Below are 20,797 nucleotides of genomic sequence, written 5' to 3'. Positions count from 1 at the left end.
AGGATCTTTTCTGATTGCAGCAACTACAGTGGCTACCACTCAAACTTGTCTCACTTCTTGAAATGACCCTGACACAACCCCCTCTTCCTGAGTCTTGAATTTGTGCATCCCTGTCAGGAACATATCTCCACTGTTTCAGAATTTCAGAGGGTTTCTAAATGCTTCAGCCTTTGATACTGTCAATTATGAAAGATTATAGAGTATCTTTTTCAAATTTGGCATCATTCAGACATGTACAACCATCCTATGCCTACTCCATGATGATATGCAAGACATGATTGAAGAAGGTTGAGAGGTGACTTAATTGAAACATATAAAATAATCAGAGGGTTAGATAGGGTGGATAGGGAGAGCCTTTTTCCTAGGGTGGTGACGGCGAGCACGAGGGGGCATAGCTTTAAATTGAGGGGTGAAAGATATCGGACAGATGTCAGAGGTAGTTTCTTTACTCAGAGAGTAGTAAGGGAATGGAACGCTTTGCCTGCAACGGTAGTAGATTCGCCAACTTTAGGTACATTTAAGTCGTCATTGGATAAGCATATGGACGTATATGGAATAGTGTAGGTTAGATGGGCTTGAGATCGGTATGACAGGTCGGCACAACATCGAGGGCCGAAGGGCCTGTACTGTGCTGTAATGTTCTATGTTCTATGTTCTATGTTCTATGTTCTATGATTCTCACTGATGGGATAAACAGAGAACCTACTTCAGTGAGGATTGGGATCTTTGTATTATTCCATTATACCAACTATCTCCTTAATCTTCCTCTCTGCAATCCAGCTCCTCCCCTCCAGCAGATCACCCACAGGTGAGGAGATAATCTGCAGGAGAGGAAACTGTTCAAGCTACTTCACGTTCAATCCAATACCAGAATCAATACAACATCAATCGCAGGGCTCTAGAATGAAAATAAATATTCGTGTGTATGTGCTCACCTGAAAACTGAGCTCCAAGCCACTTTAACCCCTCTGACAAAGCATTTGACAAAACAGGATGTTGCTTGGTATGGAGGGAAGGTCTTATGAGGAAAGGTTGAGGGAATTGAGGCTGTTTTCGTTAGAGAGAAGGAGGTTGAGGTGACCTAATAGAGACATACAAGATGATCAGAGGATTAGATAGGGTGGACAGTGAGAGCCTTTTTCCTTGGATGGAGATGGCTAGCATGAGGGGACATAGCTTTAAATTGAGGGTGATAGATATAGGACAGATGACAGAGGTAGCTACTTTACTTAGTGGAATGCCCTGCCTTCAACAGTAGTACACTCGCCAAGTTTAAGGGCATTTAAATGGTCATTGGCTAAACATATGGATAATAATGGAATAGTGTAGGTTAGATGGGCTTCAGTTTTGTTTCACAGGTTGGCATCACATCAAGGGCCGAAGGGCCTGTAGTGTGCTGTAGTGTTTTATGTTCTATAAGCCGCTCGTTAAACAACTGGAAAACCAACTATTTGAGTGTAACGCTTCCTCCTAATGATTTAAGATCGGTGGTGACTTCCTGAAAAATAGAGCTTTTTCTATATGTTGGGATCCTCCTCTTAATGAGCAATAAATCTCTTTATCGCCTCCAACATGCCAGTTTAGCTTTTGGCCAACAGAGGAAGAGTATTTAAGGATCAGAATTTCAAATCCTAGACTAACACCATGATTTAGTGAACAGTAATGATCTCTGATCTTCAGAGGTTTGGAAGTGCCTGCTGCTTCCAAGTGCTGCAAAAGGACGAGCAAGAACGCATTCACAAGGTCCTCCCAGATCTGGTGGCAAAATAGATAGTTCGATGGCTCAGGAAGAAGACTGCTGCTAATGTCCCCAGCACTGAAGCGCTAATGATGTCAAACCAAATCCACTAGTAGCATGTTTGTATGCCTGGCATCATACTCCTGAAGCAACTGTCCCAGTTGGAACTTGGTCACTGCAGGAGATTCCTAGGATAACAGCAGAAACGCTTTAGGGATATCCTCAAGGCATCCCCGAAGGGGTCAAACATTTCTACACTCTCTGACTTCTGACTTGTGACTAACTAAAATGGAGAAGGTTTATATGGGAAAGCTCCACACATATTGAGAGACATTGTTGAGAGCACCCAGAGGTATGGTTAAGGAGTCAGAGATGGTGCACAACCTCAAAACAACTCATCTATCCAGTGCTTTGAGCTTCACCCCCATCTGGCATGAGTTTGTAGATCGTATGAGTTATTGCACTATCGGAAGTCACTGAATCAGAGTACAGGCCAGTTACCCTTGATCTCAAGGCGCTGCTTAAGAAGAAAAGTTAGACGATTGCAGATTGACCGGGACCACTGTAGAAATTCATGGCTTGTGCCAATAACAACACCACGTTCCATTTATCTCATTAAGTTAATGTGGTAAAACATCCTGAGGCATTTTACAGGAGTTCTTTCAAACAACATTTGACAGTAATTGTGGGTTTGGTATACTCTTAGACTGTGAGTTCCTATACGCACTCTCGTTTTTTGATCTTTACATGATATTCTGATTCTGATTTTTAATGATGTTATGATCTCCTGTTTGCATTAACTTGAGGTAAAAGATGCTCCAAATGCTTCTGTCTCTTTTTCTTATCAATTTTTTTTTGTTTATATGGCTACCCGATTCAACATGGCACAAAGCCACAGCAGTGCTGTTTGGATAATGATTAGTGACAGCTAAAAATGCTGATGTGTCATAAATGTGCACAAAATTTTAAATTGTTTTTTTCTCCTTCAGCAATACCTGATTCCTGAGAAGCAGCATAAATATAAGAACATTCTTTTGTAGAAAATTTTTATTTCCTCATGCTATATGATTATGATACATTATAACCTTGTGTCAAATTATAATTTGGAGTATTTTAAATCATGTTCATTCAATTAAACAGGAGTGATTTCTCTGATGGCCTCAGGTTTAAACAGTGAGTGGTTGTCCTGCACTGGACAAAGTGGTGTTGGGGGTTCAGTGCTTGGCCTGTGCTGGGTTCATTGATTTCTGCCAGAGCAGGGAAAGATCACTGAAATTGGCATTTTGAAAGTGGATAAGACTAGACTCAAGATCAGCTTGTAATATTCACTGCAGTTAAACAGCCACCATTGGTAGTTATATTTGCATGGTGGATGTGCATTAGCTGCTTATTTGCTGTTGATACCCTCAGCCAGATCCTAATTAACTCAAGATTTGACAATTCCAGTGCACTTCAGCTTGGATTCCCATGTCTTACACTATATAAATTTGAGGTCATCCAAAACTTAGTTATCCATGTTGTCTTAATGTCCAAAGATGTGCGGGTTAGGTGGATTGGCCGTGCTAAATTGCCCATAGTGTTCAGGGGTGTGTGGGTTATAGGGGGATGGGTCTGGGTGGGATGCTTCAAGCGGTGGTGTGGACTTGTTGGGCCGAAGGGCCTGTTTCGACACTGTAGGGAATCTAATCTATCAATAAATCCCTTTCTTCAATACTTTGTTGATTCCCAATCAAAGAATATTTTGATTTTAAAATTCTCATCCTTGTTTTCAAATGCCACCATTTTCTTGCCCCTTCTTGTCTCTCTCATTTTCTCCCATCCCACAACCCTGTGAGATATCCGTGCTCCTCCAATTTTGGCCACTTGTACGTTCCCGATTTAATTCCGCCACTATTGGTGGTCACCTCTTCAGCTGCCCCCAGCACCATACGTTTGAATACCCTTTCTACATCTTTCTAACTTCTCTACCTTGCTTTTATCCTTTAAGACACTTGTAAAACTTCGACTGAGATTTTGGTCGTATGTTCTAATATTGGCATGCTTTGCTTTCAATGCAATGGCAAAGCACCTTGGGATTTTTAATTATGTCATAAGGTACAATGTAGATAAGTTGTCACAGTTGTGCATCTTGAGAACAATATTTATTAATCGTTAATCATAGAATCCCTACAGTGTGGAAGCAGGCCATTCAGCCCATCAAGTCCACACCAACCCTTGAATGGCATCCCATCCAAACCCACCCCTGCACCCCATCCCTGTAATCCTGCGTTTCCCATCGCTAAACCACCAAGTCTGCCCATCCCTGGACTCGGTGGGCAATTTTGCATGCCAGTCCACCTAATTTGCAAATCTTTGATCTATGGAATGAAGCTTATGCAGACATGGGGAGAATGTGCAAACTTCACATAGACAGTTGTCTGAAGATGGAATCAAATCTGAGTTCCTGGTGCTATGAGGCAGCAGTCTAACCAGCAGTGCTAATTTGGTGGTTAGAAAGAGAGAAACAAAACTGATATACCAAATTTGTGAATGTAGCTCAGTAACTCTCAATGGGACATTCTTCATACTACCAGTAATTCATTGTTGGGAGTGAATGCCAGTGGAGATAGAACTGGGACAACTGAATGGAATGACTTTCACTATGGATAGACAGACTAGCTAAGTGTCAGTCGTGGTTAAGTAGGCAACATTTTTATCCTGAATTAGAAGGTCCTGGATTCAGATCTCATGCCATAAAATTTAGGAATAGTCCCCTGGTGTGTTGATGAAATGTTGCACTGTTCAGGGTGGTGCCATTCTCTTGAGACATTTACCTTCTTGGTTGGAGGAAAACGTGGTATTGGACTTGAAAAATGAACAGAAGGTGTTCCTCCCAGTGGGTTCGCCAGTATTGAAGAGTAAAGGGTTAATATTTGAATAAATAATCAAAGTGATAAAACAGAATTGCTGGAGAGGCTCAGCAGGTCGAGCAGCATCTGTGAAAGGAAAAAAACAGTTAATGTTTCGGGTCCGGTGACCCTTAGAGTTCTGAGGAAGGGTCACTGGACCCGAAACATTAACTCTGTTTTTTACCTTCACAGATGCTGCCAGACCTGCTGAGCGCCTCCAGCGATTTTTATTTTTGTTCCTGATTTACAGTATCCGCAGTTCTTTCGGTTTTTAAATAATTGGGGTATTCATTTTGGTTTCAGTCTCACTAGCTCTTATTACGTGATGGTATTGTGTTCATGTAGTGGGTATTTGGTGTCACATAAGCAGACTCAGAACAATTCAACAATATCCTCAATAATTATCAACCTCATTAAACCCAATGCCACAGTGCAACAAAGAAAGCAGTAATTTCTTGGAATCCACAGTATTTAAATTTGCGTAAGAAAAAGAGGTATAAGTTAGTTGAAAGTTATTTTTCAAAATGTGACACACTTTTACACATCCTCCCTCTCTGTCTCCTGGACTTAGTTTCATCACTGCCCAATTCACTTATAACCTCTCAATCTTTGCCATGCACTTGGGAGCTTCCCCAATTCTTCCATCTCTCTCAAGCATCACTGTCTTACCATAGTCCCTGTCTCCTTACACACCCCACCCCCTGACCTGTTATGGTGTTTATCAGACCTCCTGTCTGCCCTGCCCCCTTCTTCCTTCTCCCTGGACATGTTGAGTCCAGCACCTTGACAAAAAGATGGCTCTCCAATATGTGTTCCCTTACTGCAGGTATTTACTTACTTCTTTCACTGTTCCTCTCATCATAGACTGGATCTCTCCCATGCTGGCTGCTGATAGGTTTGCAAATAAATCTATTTGCAACCAGCATGGGAGAGAACCATCATGTGGTTGGAAGGGATGTTTCTCGCCATTTCTTTCCTTCCTGGGGTGTACTTTTCTCTGACTGGTTGGTTGTCTCTGTGAGTGAATTTTCTGAAAATTTTCGGGGATTTAATATTTTCAGCTTTGTAAATTACAAGCTTTGTCTGTGATGATGTGAGAGATGGAGAAGTTCTGAAGAGGGATGCAATGTTGTAGATATTGTGCTAAGTCTATGTAGTTCATAGAATGTGATTAAATAGATAGCTTGAGAAAATGTGAGACTGCAGCAACCTGTCTTCAGGAGATTACCCGCCTCTTCAAAGTCTAATTCTCACAATGTCAGAAATATTTTCTGTTCATTCAAGTTTTAAAAAAAGAAAATTATTCACATGGTCTCAGCATCATGAGCAAGACCGGCATTTATTGCCTGTCCCTAAATGCTCTGGAGAAGATGGTGAAGAACAATTGCAGTCTATCTGTTGTAGGTACAGCCACAATGTTGCTCAGAAGTAAGTTCTAGGATTCCTACTTGACCACAATGAAAGATTGGTTATACGGTTTCCAATCAGTATGTTGTGTGAATTCTGGGGGAACTTGAAGGAGGTGGAGATCCCATGCATCTCCTGCCCTCATTCTTCCAGGTGATGGAGGTCACCAGTGTCTGGAAGATGCTGTATGAGGAGCCTGGTGAATTACTTCATTGAATTCCTGCCTCTTGTAGATAGTACACCTTGTAGCCATGGCAAAAAGAGTAGCTGCTTAAGGCTGTGGATATGATGTCAGTTGAGCAGAATGCTTTGTCCAGGATAGTATTGAGCTGCTTGAGTGTTCTTGGAGCTGTATACAGTTTGGCTGATAGAGATTACCCCACCACATTCCTGACCTGTGTATGTCGATGATAAATGAGCTCTGGGGAGTCAGGAGGCAAGTTCCATTCACTGTAGAATTCCCAGCCTTTGATACCCTGTTGTGGCCATGGTGTGTATGTAAGCAAATCGTTTCAAGTGTTTAGTCAACAGCAACCCTCACAAGCATAACTTAAATAGACTTATTTTGTATTTTTTAAAAAAAGTTTGCATTTTAAAAAAAATGGCTGCCAAACTCTGTGCTTCTAGTGGTGAAATAATTTTACATTGTACTTCATTAAACTGCCTCACATGCCGAGTAAGCCCAAGATGTTTCAGATTCAGCATTTGATAAAATCTGTAATATTTCAAGTAAGATTTTCAATATTGAAGAAGAGTTGAACTATTAATAGTGCTGTTTCTTGGATGGTCCATTACACTGAAGTCTGTGGGGTGGGTAGACAGAATCTGTCATTTCACCTGTAATATGGTACCTCTGACAGTGCACATTTTGTCAATACACTACTGACGTGTCAAACTGGATTATTTACTCAAATAGCTGTCTTGGGCCTTGGTCCAAAGTCCCTGGCTCAGAAGTGAGTGTATTACCAAGGTACACATCTATTACTAATTGGCTACTTGACATGATGAACTCCAGTTACCTTGAGCTCAACATTAGGAAAATCAAAGTCATGATTTTTCTGTTCCCATATGCAATTCTAATCCCATGCAAACGGAACCAGATGCTGTGTGGACTTGGCATTTTGCAATTCTGTTCTGGTCTTTTAATTTCACATTTGTTGAGTCACCAGGGCTGCATTGCCCTATCATGAGACCATTGCCAACCTGTACCCCAGCCTCTGTCCTGTTCAATCAATATTTTCATCATTATTTCTGTAATTCTCCACTTCTCCAGACCACTCTTCTCAGCTGACATAAGTTAATCAAAACCCGCCTTGTGCTAAGTCTCACTTGACTATTCAACCAGTTCTTGCCAAGCTGCACTCATTTGTTATGACCTGCAAATTAATGTCTGCATTCTCATCCTCAGCTTCCATGGTCTGCCCTGGACAATCTCCTCTGAATGTATCCTACTGCACACATCCATTGCTCACCAGTGCTTTTTCTCCATGTCTGACTGTTTGTTCATACATGTGTGTATGAATGCATTCTAATGTTATATTATCAAAGTATTTAAAAAATTAATAAATTGTAACCAGGCTTATGGTCTGGTTCAAAATTCTATAATTTTTCACACCTGCCCCTGATGGTGCATGTGTAGCTTCCTTCAGCTCAAAGTGGATCAGGACAGCCACCTTTCTGGTCTATGAGAGTCTTGAGCAAACAATAACTGCAAACATTTCTTTTGCATTGCTGCAACTGGTTTCAGACAACATGGATATGATCTATCTGATGACAAAATAATGTTAGGAACACACTAGCCCCAGGTCTGTCTCCAACCAGTGACATCTTTACTCTGACCAAGTCCTAATGACATCATTACAGTGGGTGGTATTTGCTATGTGCAATCAAATATTAACCCTTTCAGACAGACAGGTTTAGAACATGCAGAAGCAGGTTATGCTATGGGACAGACTATTTTTCTCAAAAGATGGCTTTTCTTGACTGTGCTATGTGTAAACAAATTCTGAAACCCTCCATCTGGCCTTTCTCTTCTGCTAAGTGTACAAAAGAGTCATTTATATTCTGAAACCCATTCCACCCACCCCATTTTCTTAAATTAATTTGCTGTGCTACCTTGCCTCCTTGTGATGCACGTTGCCCTCTATCCTCTGTTCCTTACCCACTCTGTGAGCAAAATGAGATGTTTATAAGAAACAATACCCAAAAATAGACCACCTGGTCATTTGATTCTGTCCCATTCATGTTGCAGCAAAGGACTGTGACCTCCTGGCATTTCTTTGCACTAGTAAATCTCCTGAGATGTATTATTTGAGGTTCACTATAAAGTTACATTGTGCTGATACAATTTTTGAGAGGCACCTTTATGACCTATTCACACAAATGTGGCAGCGCAAACTAGAATGCATTTGTCCTGACACTGCAAAAAAAAACATAGAGAATCTTTGCCCAAGGCAGCATTCATCTGTTTTTTCAGAAAACAGATTTGGCAACCAGACAAATCTGCTCGCTCACTAATCAGTGGAGCTCAGCAGCTTTGCACTGTTTTATTATTTTGAAGTGGTGGGGGCCTGGGGGAAGAGGATGCTTTAGAAGAAGCATGCAACAGAATGTTAAAATGTGTTGACAGTGTGATAAGAGAAATTCAATTAATGTTGGACCTTATGCGCTTTTGTGTAGCTTAAGGTGAATAGATTTATACCATCTGTTGACATTCAGATGCCCCCAGATCAGCTTGTCTGTCTTTTAAAAAAAAATGCAGCTGGAAAAATATCTTTATTTCCATGAGTAATGTAAATATGTGCTTTTAGTTTAGTACTGGTAGAAATCAATAGTGACTAGCAGAGCTGATTGAAGTAAATTTCTAGGATAATGCCTATAGTGTTTCAACGGGTGTGGGATTTTTAAAGTGTGTGCATTATACGAGCTTGACATACTTTTTTTCATTAGAACAATGACAATTGAGACAATATTATGTCAGTGTCTAAAGGATGGGGCACAAGCAGATTATTTATAATAGGTATGCAATTTATTATGAAGAACCATGGGATATAAAGTATAGAGAACGCAATAAATAGTTCTTTACACTGATTTGGAAGGATGTGAACCCTATCCCCCCTTGTTGAGAGAGAGGCTGCTGTGGTAAATTTCAGTTGAACTTTCTTGAGACCATTGCAACCTTGGTGGAAACCCAGTTTGCATGCACCCAGTGTTCAATTTCTGCTAAAACCCTGTCAAAGTTACAGCAGTGAGGCAAAAGAAGTCCTGAGGAAACTTGCCCACAAAGCCCATGTCCAAACTACGTTTGTGCAGCAGGTGAAGAGAACAAGGGAACTGAGTAGTTGAACGTTCTGAGGACTTACTTGTGTGTTGGTTATAAATTAGCAAGTATTAGCTGAACAAGAGGTCTTGTTTCCATCCTGCAGCTCTACAGGCCAATTCTAGGAGCAGGCTCATTAAACTTCAAGAAGCTTAGTGTGGAAACCTTGGGAACATGATGAGCAATATGGAAATTCTCACTCATTGAAGTGTGCACTAATGTTGGCTACCTGGATCTAGACAACTCAACAAACAATTTTTCTTTAACATTACACTAAAATAGAACTTGTTTTAAAATAGCAATAAATCCTGCCTTGGTTACTGCATCTGCCACAAGAAATGTCCCTAATTCCACAGTGCAGTGATAAAATGCCAAAGTGAAACTGATGTGTAATTAACCACAACATTGACAGCACAAATTACACACTCCTTAGGAAGTTGAATTTGGCAGTGATGTGTTGTATGGTTTCAAGATTCTCTAATTATACACTACCGTGTGGGTAGAGAAAGAGGTATTATTGGAAACAACAATGGCCAGATCACTTATTACTGTGGTGTGGGCTACAATATATGGCATTAGTATGTCTACAAAATGCCACCACTGCAATCTCTAATGAAAAATCAATTTAGTATTCTTTGTAACATTCATTAATTTACATCCACTCCTAACGCTGTTTTCTCTCATCATGATCATATGTAAGAATGACAGCGATTAATGTAATTACTGGCTCTCTTCACCCTGAAAAAAGCAAAGACAGTTTTACCTCTGTCCTTCTGTTGAAGTGCCCTGTTGATCTCAACCTAACCCGGCAACGTCTCCTGGCTTGCATTCAATTTGTGGTACAGAAGCAGAGAAATGATCTCACATTTTGTCCTCACCTTTGCTAAGCAGTGACAGAATCTCGTAGCAAGTGGTTCTAAGCCAAGGTGATGATCAACACAAGTTAACTCAACTGAATGGTGTGATTTATTCGGATCAAAGCAATCACTCTGCAAATTTCCTGAAATGATTAAACTCCTGGGCTGCATAGAAGGATCATCAAGTTGGGGTGATGGTCTGTTCCGAGGGCGGCATGGTGATACAGTGGTTAGCACGACTGCCTCACAGCATTAGGGACCTGGGTAAAGTTTCACCCCTGGCAGAACATCTTTGTGGACTGTGTACATTCTCTCCATGTCTGCATGGGTTTCCTCTGGGAGTTCCAGTTTCCTCCTACAGTCCAACGCTGTGTAGATTTGGTGCATGGCTGTGCTAAAGTTCTCAAAATGTCCATGGATGCGTAGGTTGGATAGATTTACTGTGGGAAATGTGGGGTTACAAGGATAAGGTAGGGAGGTAGGACTGGATGGGATGCCCTTCAGAGGAGTTGTGTGGACTTGATGGATTGGATGGGCTGCTTCAGCACTGTGGGGCTTCTATGATTCCCTAAACCCTACTTGTTGGGAGAAAAACATTGAATGTTTTTGTTAACATTTTTAGATACAATCAGGCTTGAATCAGTTGGCCTAATTTTTATTTATCAGTAACACATGCGATAGGGAACCAATCACAACTGTCTCTCTTGCTTTGTTTTAGAAATGGCCGCATGTTATTAAGGTCTAGAGGGGTGTGCGAGGTTGACGTACCCTGAGAGATTTTGTTTGGAGTGGTGGGGCAATGGCTTGTCAGTTAAGCAACACATGGTATTTACCTATGAGTCTCGTTTGCACTGATGCATTAGCTGTGAAGCGTGCTCACTGAAAAACCATTGTAATATCAACAAACAGGAAAGTGACGCATTTAATCTTTCAGTGTATACAATACCTTTCACAAAGCTTGTGTTTAATAAAAATAATTGGGTGAAATCTGTATTCCAAGTGAAACTATTCATGTGGGAAAGGAATACTTTCAACAGTTCAATCACGCAACCAATATTGAACACTTACAGGTTAGTTGATTAGCTGCAAGATTTAATCTTCTAGCCATGTCCCTCAATCTGCTTTGTGGAAGTAATTTTTCAACTCTCCACTTCAATTATTCTTCTGGTTTCCTTGGGCAAGATGTCAAGTTACAAAGAAAGAAAGATATGTATTCATAAAGTGCCTCTTGTAACAAAGGCGTCTCCAAAACGTCTTTCAAGTGTGGCTCGTTCGGAGTCAGAAACTTGGGTTCAAGTCCCACTCTGAGATTTGAGCATAAAAATCCAGCCCGACACTCCATGTGGAAGGTGCTGCCTTTGAGGCGAGCCAAGATCCTGTGAATGGGTATGATCACATGATCATATAGCAAAGACGGTTGGGAATTTCCTGCAGATCCTGGTCAATACTTACCCCATGAAACAGATTGCCTGTCTGATTTACTACATTGCTCTTGTGGGAGCTTTCTGTGCACAAGTTGTCTGCTATGTTTCCTACCTTGCAAAAATGAAAATTACTTCACTGGCTGTAAAGCATTTTGGAATGTGCAGTGATCATGAAAGGTACATAAATTTCCTTTTTTCTCCTTTTTGTAGCCTCTGATGTAACTCTATATTGATGGGCCAATGCAATCCTTTAAATGTGTCAGCCAGTTTGTTCACAGAAAACTGCCAGTGGATGGTCATGTGATAATGGACTGGGTCATCGGCTTTAGAGATGGTCAACATAACGGAAGCAGTACTGTGGTGTATGTTTGTGCTGAAATATGTGATGGAATCCTTCAAAACCTAAAACATTTAGGACATTTTAATTTCTTTATCTGGAGTCGGGCATACTGTGGAGAGTCCTACTTATGCCCTGATCATGTATGTAATATATTTTTAAAAAGTCCCACCTTCAAAGTAAATACTAATCTGAATTGTGTTTAAATCATTCACATTACCTCATTTCTGTTCGTGTTTGTAATATAATGAATGAATTAAATGGTGAGTCATAGCCGTAGTCATGCAGTATGGAAACAAACCCTTCAGTTCAACCAGTCCTTGCCGTATGTAATCACAAACTAATCTAGTCCCACCTACCTGCTGCTGACCCAAAACCCTCAAACTTTCCTATTCATATATCCATCCAAATATCTTAAACATTGTAATTGTACTAACATCCACTACTTCCTTAGGAAGTTCATTCCACCTTCTGTATAAAAACAAATTGCCAACTATGTCTTCTTTACATTTCTTTCCTCTCACCTTAAAAATAGGCCCCTTAGTCTTGAAATTCCCCATCTTAGGGAAAAGGCAACTACCATGAGCTCTATCTATACTTCTCATTATTTTATATACTGCCAGAGAATTACCTCTCAACCTCCTACGCTTCAGTGAAAAAACTCGCAGCTTATCCAGCCTTTCGTTGTAACTCAAATCTTTCATACCTGGCAACATCCTGGTAAATCTCTCCTGAACTCTCTCCAGCTTGATAATATTCTTCCTCTAACTGGGTGACTGGAATTGGACACAGTATTCCAGAAGATGCTTCATCAATGTCCTATACAATCTCAATGTAACATACCACCTCATACAGTCAAAGGACTCAGCAATGAAGACAAGTGTGCCAAATGCCTTTTTAACCAGCCTGTCTATATGTAACACATTAGCCACAGTGCTTTTTTTAGTATCAATAATTTATGCTGGCAGTGTCATTAAGTTTTTCAAGCCAGTACCTCTGATGCTCCTTGAGACTTGTTGTTTAAATGGAAGTATTTACCAAAATCAAGAAAAATAAATAGGTTATTTTTTATTTATTTTTATAAATAAATGTCTTGATTGGTTCATAGGTAATGTACTTTCTCTACCAGTTCTTTCTCTTACCCAAATCCTGACTTGGAATGTCATAATGTCCTTTAGGGAAGGAAATCTGCCATCCTTACCAGGTCTGGCCTACTTGTCTCCAACTCCACAGCAATATGGTTGACTCTTGATTGCATTTTGAAGTGATCTGGCAACCTACTCAGTTCAAGGGGAGTTAGGATGGGCAATAAATGCTGCAAAACCCAATGATGTGCACATTCCGTGAAGGAATTTTAAAAAAAGTAGTTTTTAATGCAGTTACATCTAAATTTACTGTTTTTCTGTGAGCGTAAATACCATATTCACTAATAGATATACAGGATCACTACCACTTGTAAGCTTTGGAAATAGAGTGTCAACCCTTTAGTGTAACGCAGATCTGGAATTCTCTCCCTAACAGCACTTAAGTTGTAACTGTACGAAATGAATTGTGGCTGTTCAAGAAGACAGCTTGCCATGACCAATATGAAACAGTTGTTAAGGAGGCTTATAAGAATCCTCGAGTTTGTAAATAGAGGCATCGAGAATAAAGGCAAGGAATGACACCACACCTCTACAAGTCATTGGTCAGACCTCATTTGGAGTATTGTGTTCAGGCACCTTAATTAAGGAAGGATGTTAAAGCACTGGAGAGAGTGCAAAAGAGATTTACAGGAATATCAGGAATGAGGGATTTTACATAAAGGGAAGATTAGAGAAATTGGGCTTATTTTCCATGGAAGAGACAAGGCAAAGAGATGACTGAGGTAAGTAAAATTATGATCAACTTTGCCAGGGTTAAAAAAAGATATCTTTTTCTACTAGTTTGTCTGTCAGTAACTGAGGTCATAATTTCACAATTGTCAGCATAAGAGCCAGGCATGAGATGAGAAGAATCTCCTTTACTCGGAGAGTTGTTGGGATTTAGAATGTGCTGCCTGGGAGAGTGGTGGAGGTGGATTCCATCTGAGGTTTATAAAGCGAGCTGGATGTATATTTGAAAGTGATGAATTTAGAGGGCTATGGAGCTAGGACTGGAGAATTGGCACCAGCTGGATACTTTTTTAGGAGCTGGTGTAGACCCAATCGGTTAATTGGCCTCCTTCTGTACTGTAAAATTCTATTTTTCTATCTCAGGGGAACTGGGGATAGGCAATAAATGCTGGCCCAGCCAGTGACACACACACAATCTGTGTTCAGATAAAACAGAAAAAATTAAGGCTGTGCCCAGAGTTCAGTTTTCCTTGGGCTTTCCCCGAATGTCCTAATTTATGCTGCTGGATACCAATATCCATGGGACAGATTGCAAGTGCAGTGGGCATCATGCCTGTTAACTGCAGCGTGGGTGGTAGCCCTGAGTCACATCTTTTTGGGAAGGCCTGAGCAGCAGCTAGTTGAACCCAAGGATTAAAGACCTAGGGAATGGAGAACCTTCAGCCAGTTGGTGGCTTGCAGCTCCCAATTGCTGTGGCTGCTCCCAGTACTACACTTAGCTGAAGCGTGGCGTTAATCATGGATTGAGACACAAGTGGGGAGGGGGTGTGCAGTGGACAGCAGCCAGATCAGAGGATGGCTCCTGGCAACACATCCCTTGGCCAGCTAATGAGTATGTTTGAATGAGAGACCGCACCTGGAAGTCTACAGGCAATGCCAAAATGGTTTAGTTTCCAGCCTTGTTTACAGTCTTCCTGTTTGCTGCAAGTTGAGCAGAAGCATCAATGAGATAAGAACCCTTACCATTAGTTACCCACTTAATGACATCATTTAGTGGCCTTCTCACCCTAGAATTTATTGGGGCAGAGACTGGAAGGTACAAGAACTTAACCCTCCCAATTGCTTAAATGTCCCTATGACACCAAGTTCATCGTGGAGAGAATGCTGCATTCTGTACTGAGCCTTTGGTGAAGCAGAGTTACTCTGATTGCTGCTGTGACCCATACTAAATAGAGAACGATGTGAGGGAAGCAGTGGCTTAAAGGTATTTTCACTGGACTACTTGTCCACGGACCAAGAATGCTGCCGTGGAGGGCATAGGATAAAATCCCAACAAATTTGAATTCAATTCTTAAAAAAAATTCTAGAAGTAAAGCTAGTTTAATGGTCACTGTGAAACCATTGTCAGTTGTTGTTAAAAGGGAAGGGAATCTGCCATCATAACATGGTCTGGCCTACATGTGTATCACAAAGCGTTGTCACTGATTCTTAACTTTGATCAGGAAAGCATAACAAGTCACTCGGGTACATCTGTTACAAAGCCTAAAGAAAGGAAAGAAAACAGATGGACTACTCAACATTGACTCCTGGTGCTCCAGTTTCCGTCCATAGCCCAGAGATGTGTAGGTTAGGTGGACTGGCCATGTTAAATTTGCCCATAATGTCTAGAGATGTGCAGGCTAGGTGGGTTAGCCATGGGAAATGCCGGTTTACAGGGATAGGGTAGGGGAGATTGGTCTGGGTGAGATGCACTTTGGAGGGTCAGTGTGAACTAGATGGACCAAATGGTCTGCTTCCACACTGTACAGATTCTACACTTGATTACATGGTTCTTAACATAAGATGGCCTGTGCCAAAATAAGGACAGATGTCCCCTAGATTAGTCAAGCAACAGCCTTATGTTGTTATCCTCAAGGAATCATATCTTACAATGGCCCAGTCCCACTGGGAGACTGAGCAGAGGTGGGTGACACTGTGACACACATTCAAGAGGGAGTTGTCCTGGAGTGTTCAACAATGCGTTGGGACTCCATGAAGTCTCACGGAATCAGGTTACACATGGGCAAGGAAACCGGCTGTTTACAACCTATAGTGCCCTCACCACCATCTGCCAACATCTTGCGAGTTAATGAAATAACTGGTGTTTTGAATCTTCCAGATTCAGTTGCTACCCACATACATTTACATATAAAATACAGAAATTGTCATTCATTTTCTGTACTACACCCATGATATTTCAGGAAGTCCTTCGTTGACTATAAAGGATTTTGAGATGTCCATACTCATTGAAATGGTTTGTAAATACAAGTCTTCCTGAAAAGCAAATGCTACAGATGCTAAAAATCTGAAATAAAATCAGAAAACACTGGCGAAACTCAACAGATCTGGCAGTATCTTTAGAGAGAGCAGCATTGTTTATGTTTCAAGTTCAGCACTCTTGTTCTTCAGAATTTGCCAACTTGGTGATGTGTTGTCTCAGAATAGATTTAATGCAGAACTGACCACTTGATTCCTGGTTGATGTCAAATGTATTTTAAAAGCTGCTTTCACTAAAGTGACTGGCCCGGTGCATCATTCAAAACCACTGATGAAAGGTGATTGTAAATAACCATATTAAGAATAAGTTTCAAATGCTTTTGAAGCACAGACAAAATCGTGCAAATTTTGTTTCGTTTCAAACATGCGCTAAGCAGAAGGAAATACTTCAATGACTGGTCATGTTTTCCCTCAGGCCCCTTAATGGGAAGTTTTGAGAGAATTGGTCCAAGGCCATTGTATTCATAATCTGGAAATACAGGTGGCATGGACTGAAAGCAAGAGCACAGTCCATGCCATATGCTTGGCGAGGCATCAAAAAGAATCAGTTTGCTACGTATAACTTTAATACATTTTCCCTTACTTTTCTCTTTAGTCTTTTTATTGTAACACGTAATAGTTCCTGCGCATAAGGAGGCCATTCAGCGCCTCACATCTGCACCTCTGTCAATAGCTATACATGATGTGGAGGTGCCGGTGTTAGATTGACAAAGGGGCTGCACTCCGAAAACTTGTGATTTCAAATAAACCTGTTGGACTATAACCTGGCATCATCAGACTTCTGACCTTATAACGATATTAAAAAAATTAGCTAGCTTATGGGTTTGGGTGGGATAATCTTCATGAGCTTGGTACAGACTTGGTGGACCATTGGGCTCTTTCTGCACTGTCTGGATTCTATGATTCAGTGATTCTATGCCAGCTATTTGGATAGACCCACTTGCCTTGTACCCTATTGTCTGGCATACCTTTTCTCTTCAGATAATTATCTGATATCTTTTGATATCATGATTAAATTTGCCTCCTCCGCACACTTAGGCATTGCAACACAGATCCTAACCATTTGCTGCTCAGAAGATTTTCCTCACATCACCTCTGGTACTTTTACCATTCACCTTAAATGAAACCTGCCTAGTTAGCAACCTCTCTTGTGGTTTATTTGTTGAATCCTTACATTTTATTGGATAAAGATATAACCTGTTCCATCAGGCCCCAGATATACTGTTTATACTTGCAGCAACTTTGAAGTGGAAATGAGCAGGAACAAGTCTAACTCATGGCACCTGTTATCCTACACTAAATTCTGGCCCAATATTACTCTGAGGAGTTTTATATTTCCTCTAGCCATTCAAGTCAAAATAATGCAGACTTACAGAAAGTGGATCAGCCAAAGCTTTGAGCTGAGACTTTGACCTTGTAACTGGATTATATTGAGTAGTTTTGCTGTTCCTTCAATTGTGAACTTTGTTCTATCATCTCTTCCGTTGGACAGTTCCTGGCGTGATGCCTTGGATATTTGAGGAGCCATAATCTGGGACTGATATTCCGAACTGGTGACTTTCTGATTTCAGTCATGGCATTGGACAGAAGTTTTCAAGCAGCTGTTCCTGCTTCCATGCAGACAGTCTTCCCCTGACCGCATGATGTGCTTACACATCTTGGCAGAGGAATGACATTAGCAGGAGAGCTGGGCTGAGGTGTCTTGCTTTCTCACCTCAGCATGGAGGGAAGTATGTCACAGGGAGGGGAAGAAGACTTTGTGTTTCGTACCTTTAATTGCATCTTGGATCCTTCATGGTGTCACTTTTCCACGTAGACCCCAAACATCACCAACCCCTAAAATTACTACTTCAGTGAGATTTTTGCAATTGTTTGATGATGACTCTGCTCTTGTTGTAGCTGCATATTTCTACAACTGTTTACAATTCATTTACAAATAAATTATTTGAAGCAAAGACCTATACGCTTTTTCCAGGCATACCTTTTATTTGATGAAATGATCAAATTCATACCAGCAGATGCTGCATAAATAACAAATTACACGATAAAAAATGATTGTGTAATTTTGCCATTGCTTGAGAGACAATAAAGCATTTTTGTCAGATTTTTATATTCATAAGGTAATGCTCAGATGGACAATCAACCTTAACTCATAAATTATTTACAGCATGGAAGTAGGCCATTCAGTCCATCAGATCTACACTGATCCTCCAAAGAGCATTCCACTAGACCCAACCCCTGTAACCTTTCATTTCCCATGGCTAATCCACCTAATCTACACATTCTTGGCACTATAAGAAATTTAGTATGGCCAGTCCACCTAACCTGCATATCTTTGGACTATGGGAGGAAACCAGGGCACCCAGAGAAAACCCACACAGACACAGGGAGAATGTGCAAACTCCACGCATAAAGTCACCTGAGGGTGGAATCAAACCTACATCTCTGGTACTTTGAGGCAGCAGTGCTAGCCACTGTGCCACCCTGTTTTGTTATCTTTTAAAGAAAACTGTGAACCAAGCTGATAATTTGACAGTGTTCTAATCTTTTCATTCTTGTCAGAACAGTGAAAGTTCAGAAGTTGTCACTATCTGACTTGTCACTATCTTAAAAAAAAGGAATACAGTCAGGAAGAACTCAGTGTTATTTTCATTGTAAAGAATGCATGTGTGTCAGGTTCTATAACATGCTGAATGTATTAAGACAAACAAAAAAGGCTTTTCTGAGGCATCTAAATGTAATTCCACAGAAGAAGCAGGCCATAATTGAGCACTGATGGATGCTAAAGTGGCAATTTCGCTGGAGACGATCATGATGCGATTAGTATCAGAACTCTACCTAGTACACAGCTGCATTAATGCTGCTATTTTGGTACTGAGTTGAGACATTTTTGATGCAAAATTGAGAGTGCATTACTCTAAAACTGGCTTCTGCTTGATGCCAACGTTGGTATGCCTTTCTTTATCAGTGCATTTTCTCAAGTGGACTTCTTTAAGTGTGAGCCAAGGCACTTTTCGTTTTAACTGTTGGCAACACCAGTGTGTGTGTCCGATCTTATCTTCGCTCAATGTTGAATTGTCCACTTTGCAGCAAATGGCCCTGGATTATAATTAGGAACTGCAAGCCAACATGAGTTTTGGATATTGAGGCTGTATTTGTCTTTGTTGATGTGCCTGCCATGAACTGCTGACTCGACAATAAATCATGAAAGGTAATTAACGTGAACTTTTTTGCACCCTATAAAAACATATCCAATATATTAAATAAGACAGCAAGGTAGAGTATTCTCTTACTTTGTATGGATCACAATCTGATATTTTACTTTTTCCTCCTTTGCTTTGCAGGTGGATCAGTGAAATGACATTTGTCCTCCCACATTGATGCAACAATCAAGAAGTCAGAATGCCTCTACTTTCTTAGGATGTTACGGAAATTCATCATGTTCATAAGGACCCTCAGCAGCTTTTACAGATGCACCACAGAAAACATTGTATCTGAGTGCATCACCACTAGGTATGGCAACTGCTTTGCCCAAGACCATGAGAAACTACCGAAAGTTGTGAACACAGCCTAGACCATCTTCCAAGCCAACCTCCCATCCATGGTAACAAGGTGTAGAGCTGGATGAACACAGCAGGCCAAACAGCATCAGAGGAGCAGGAAAGCTGAAACGTCAGCTTTCCTGCTCCTGTGATGCTGCTTGGTCTGTTACGTTCATCCAGCTCTATACTTTGTTATCTCAGATTCTCCAGCATCTGCAGTTCCTACTATCTGTCCCATCCATGGGCTCCATCTACACTTCTCGTTTCTGCAGAAAGGCAACTAACATCATCAAAGACCCCTCCCATTCTGGTAATACTGTCTTCCAACTTCTTCCGTAAGGCAGAAGGTACCGTAGTTGAATACATGTACTAACAGAACAACTTCTTCTCTGCTGTTATTAGACTGCCGAATAGACCCCTGTAATTTCCAAACTAATGTTGATCTGCTTTTGTGCAGCTCCTGTGCAGCTGTAACCTTGTATGCCTCTCCCTGTCTAAGCACCCAATGATTTGTAGGTCCTTATATGTTGTGATCTACTTGTACTGCATGCAAAACAAAATTTTTCACTGTAGTAAGCACGTGACGACAATAAATTAAACCAAATCACATTTTCAGATCATCGAATGGCAGTGAATAAGAATTGCAATGTTTCAACTTAGTGAAGAACAGCCTTCTGAATTGTCTTCGTATGTGGTGCTAATGGCAAAAGTTGCCCAAGAGAATAATTCAGCCTTGCAGTACAGAAGAAGGCCATTGGCCCATTGATCCTGCTCACTAACTTTAATCCTGACATGATAAAATATCAGTAACTTTTCTTTGTCGTTTCATGGATTTTAAAATCGCGGATTATTGTTTTTATTATAATTAAGGAATACATATTTTGTATATATATTTTATATAGTTAGGTCAACATGCCCTCCTAATCTTAAACTTCATTAATGTGACATCTGAAATATTTACATTGAAATCAAGATCGTTTAACCTGTAGGAGAAGGTAATTGCAGTGTTTATAGTACATTAAAGTCCCAAATTGCTTTGAAATATTTACAAATTAATTGAGAATAATAAGGGATGTACATAATAAGGGAGGAACATAAAGGTAGCTGCATAATTATAGCCAGGAAATTCAATTCCATTCTCGTCGCCACTTACAA

At 40.6% G+C, this 20,797-nt stretch overlaps 1 protein-coding gene across 4 annotated transcripts in view; it reads left to right on the top strand.

The window, feature by feature from the left end:
- zgc:174356 (uncharacterized protein LOC100137120 homolog) overlaps positions 1 to 20,797 on the top strand; it is a 117,913-nt gene that overhangs the window by 81,769 nt on the left and 15,347 nt on the right. For 2 of the 4 annotated variants that reach the window (XM_048536845.2, XM_048536840.2), the window contains one exon: positions 19,445 to 19,734. The exons of the other annotated variants lie outside the window; for them this stretch is intronic. In XM_048536845.2, the coding sequence (XP_048392802.1) occupies positions 19,445 to 19,461 (17 nt within the window). In that variant the 3' untranslated portion in view covers positions 19,462 to 19,734. Of the gene's footprint in view, positions 1 to 19,444; positions 19,735 to 20,797 lie in introns of those variants that run through there. 4 annotated transcript variants of the gene reach the window in all.

This window comes from Stegostoma tigrinum, chromosome 9 (assembly GCF_030684315.1).
Source record: "Stegostoma tigrinum isolate sSteTig4 chromosome 9, sSteTig4.hap1, whole genome shotgun sequence".
Classification (NCBI taxonomy): Eukaryota; Metazoa; Chordata; class Chondrichthyes; order Orectolobiformes; family Stegostomatidae; genus Stegostoma; species Stegostoma tigrinum.
This window is presented reverse-complemented; position numbering and strand designations above follow the sequence as displayed.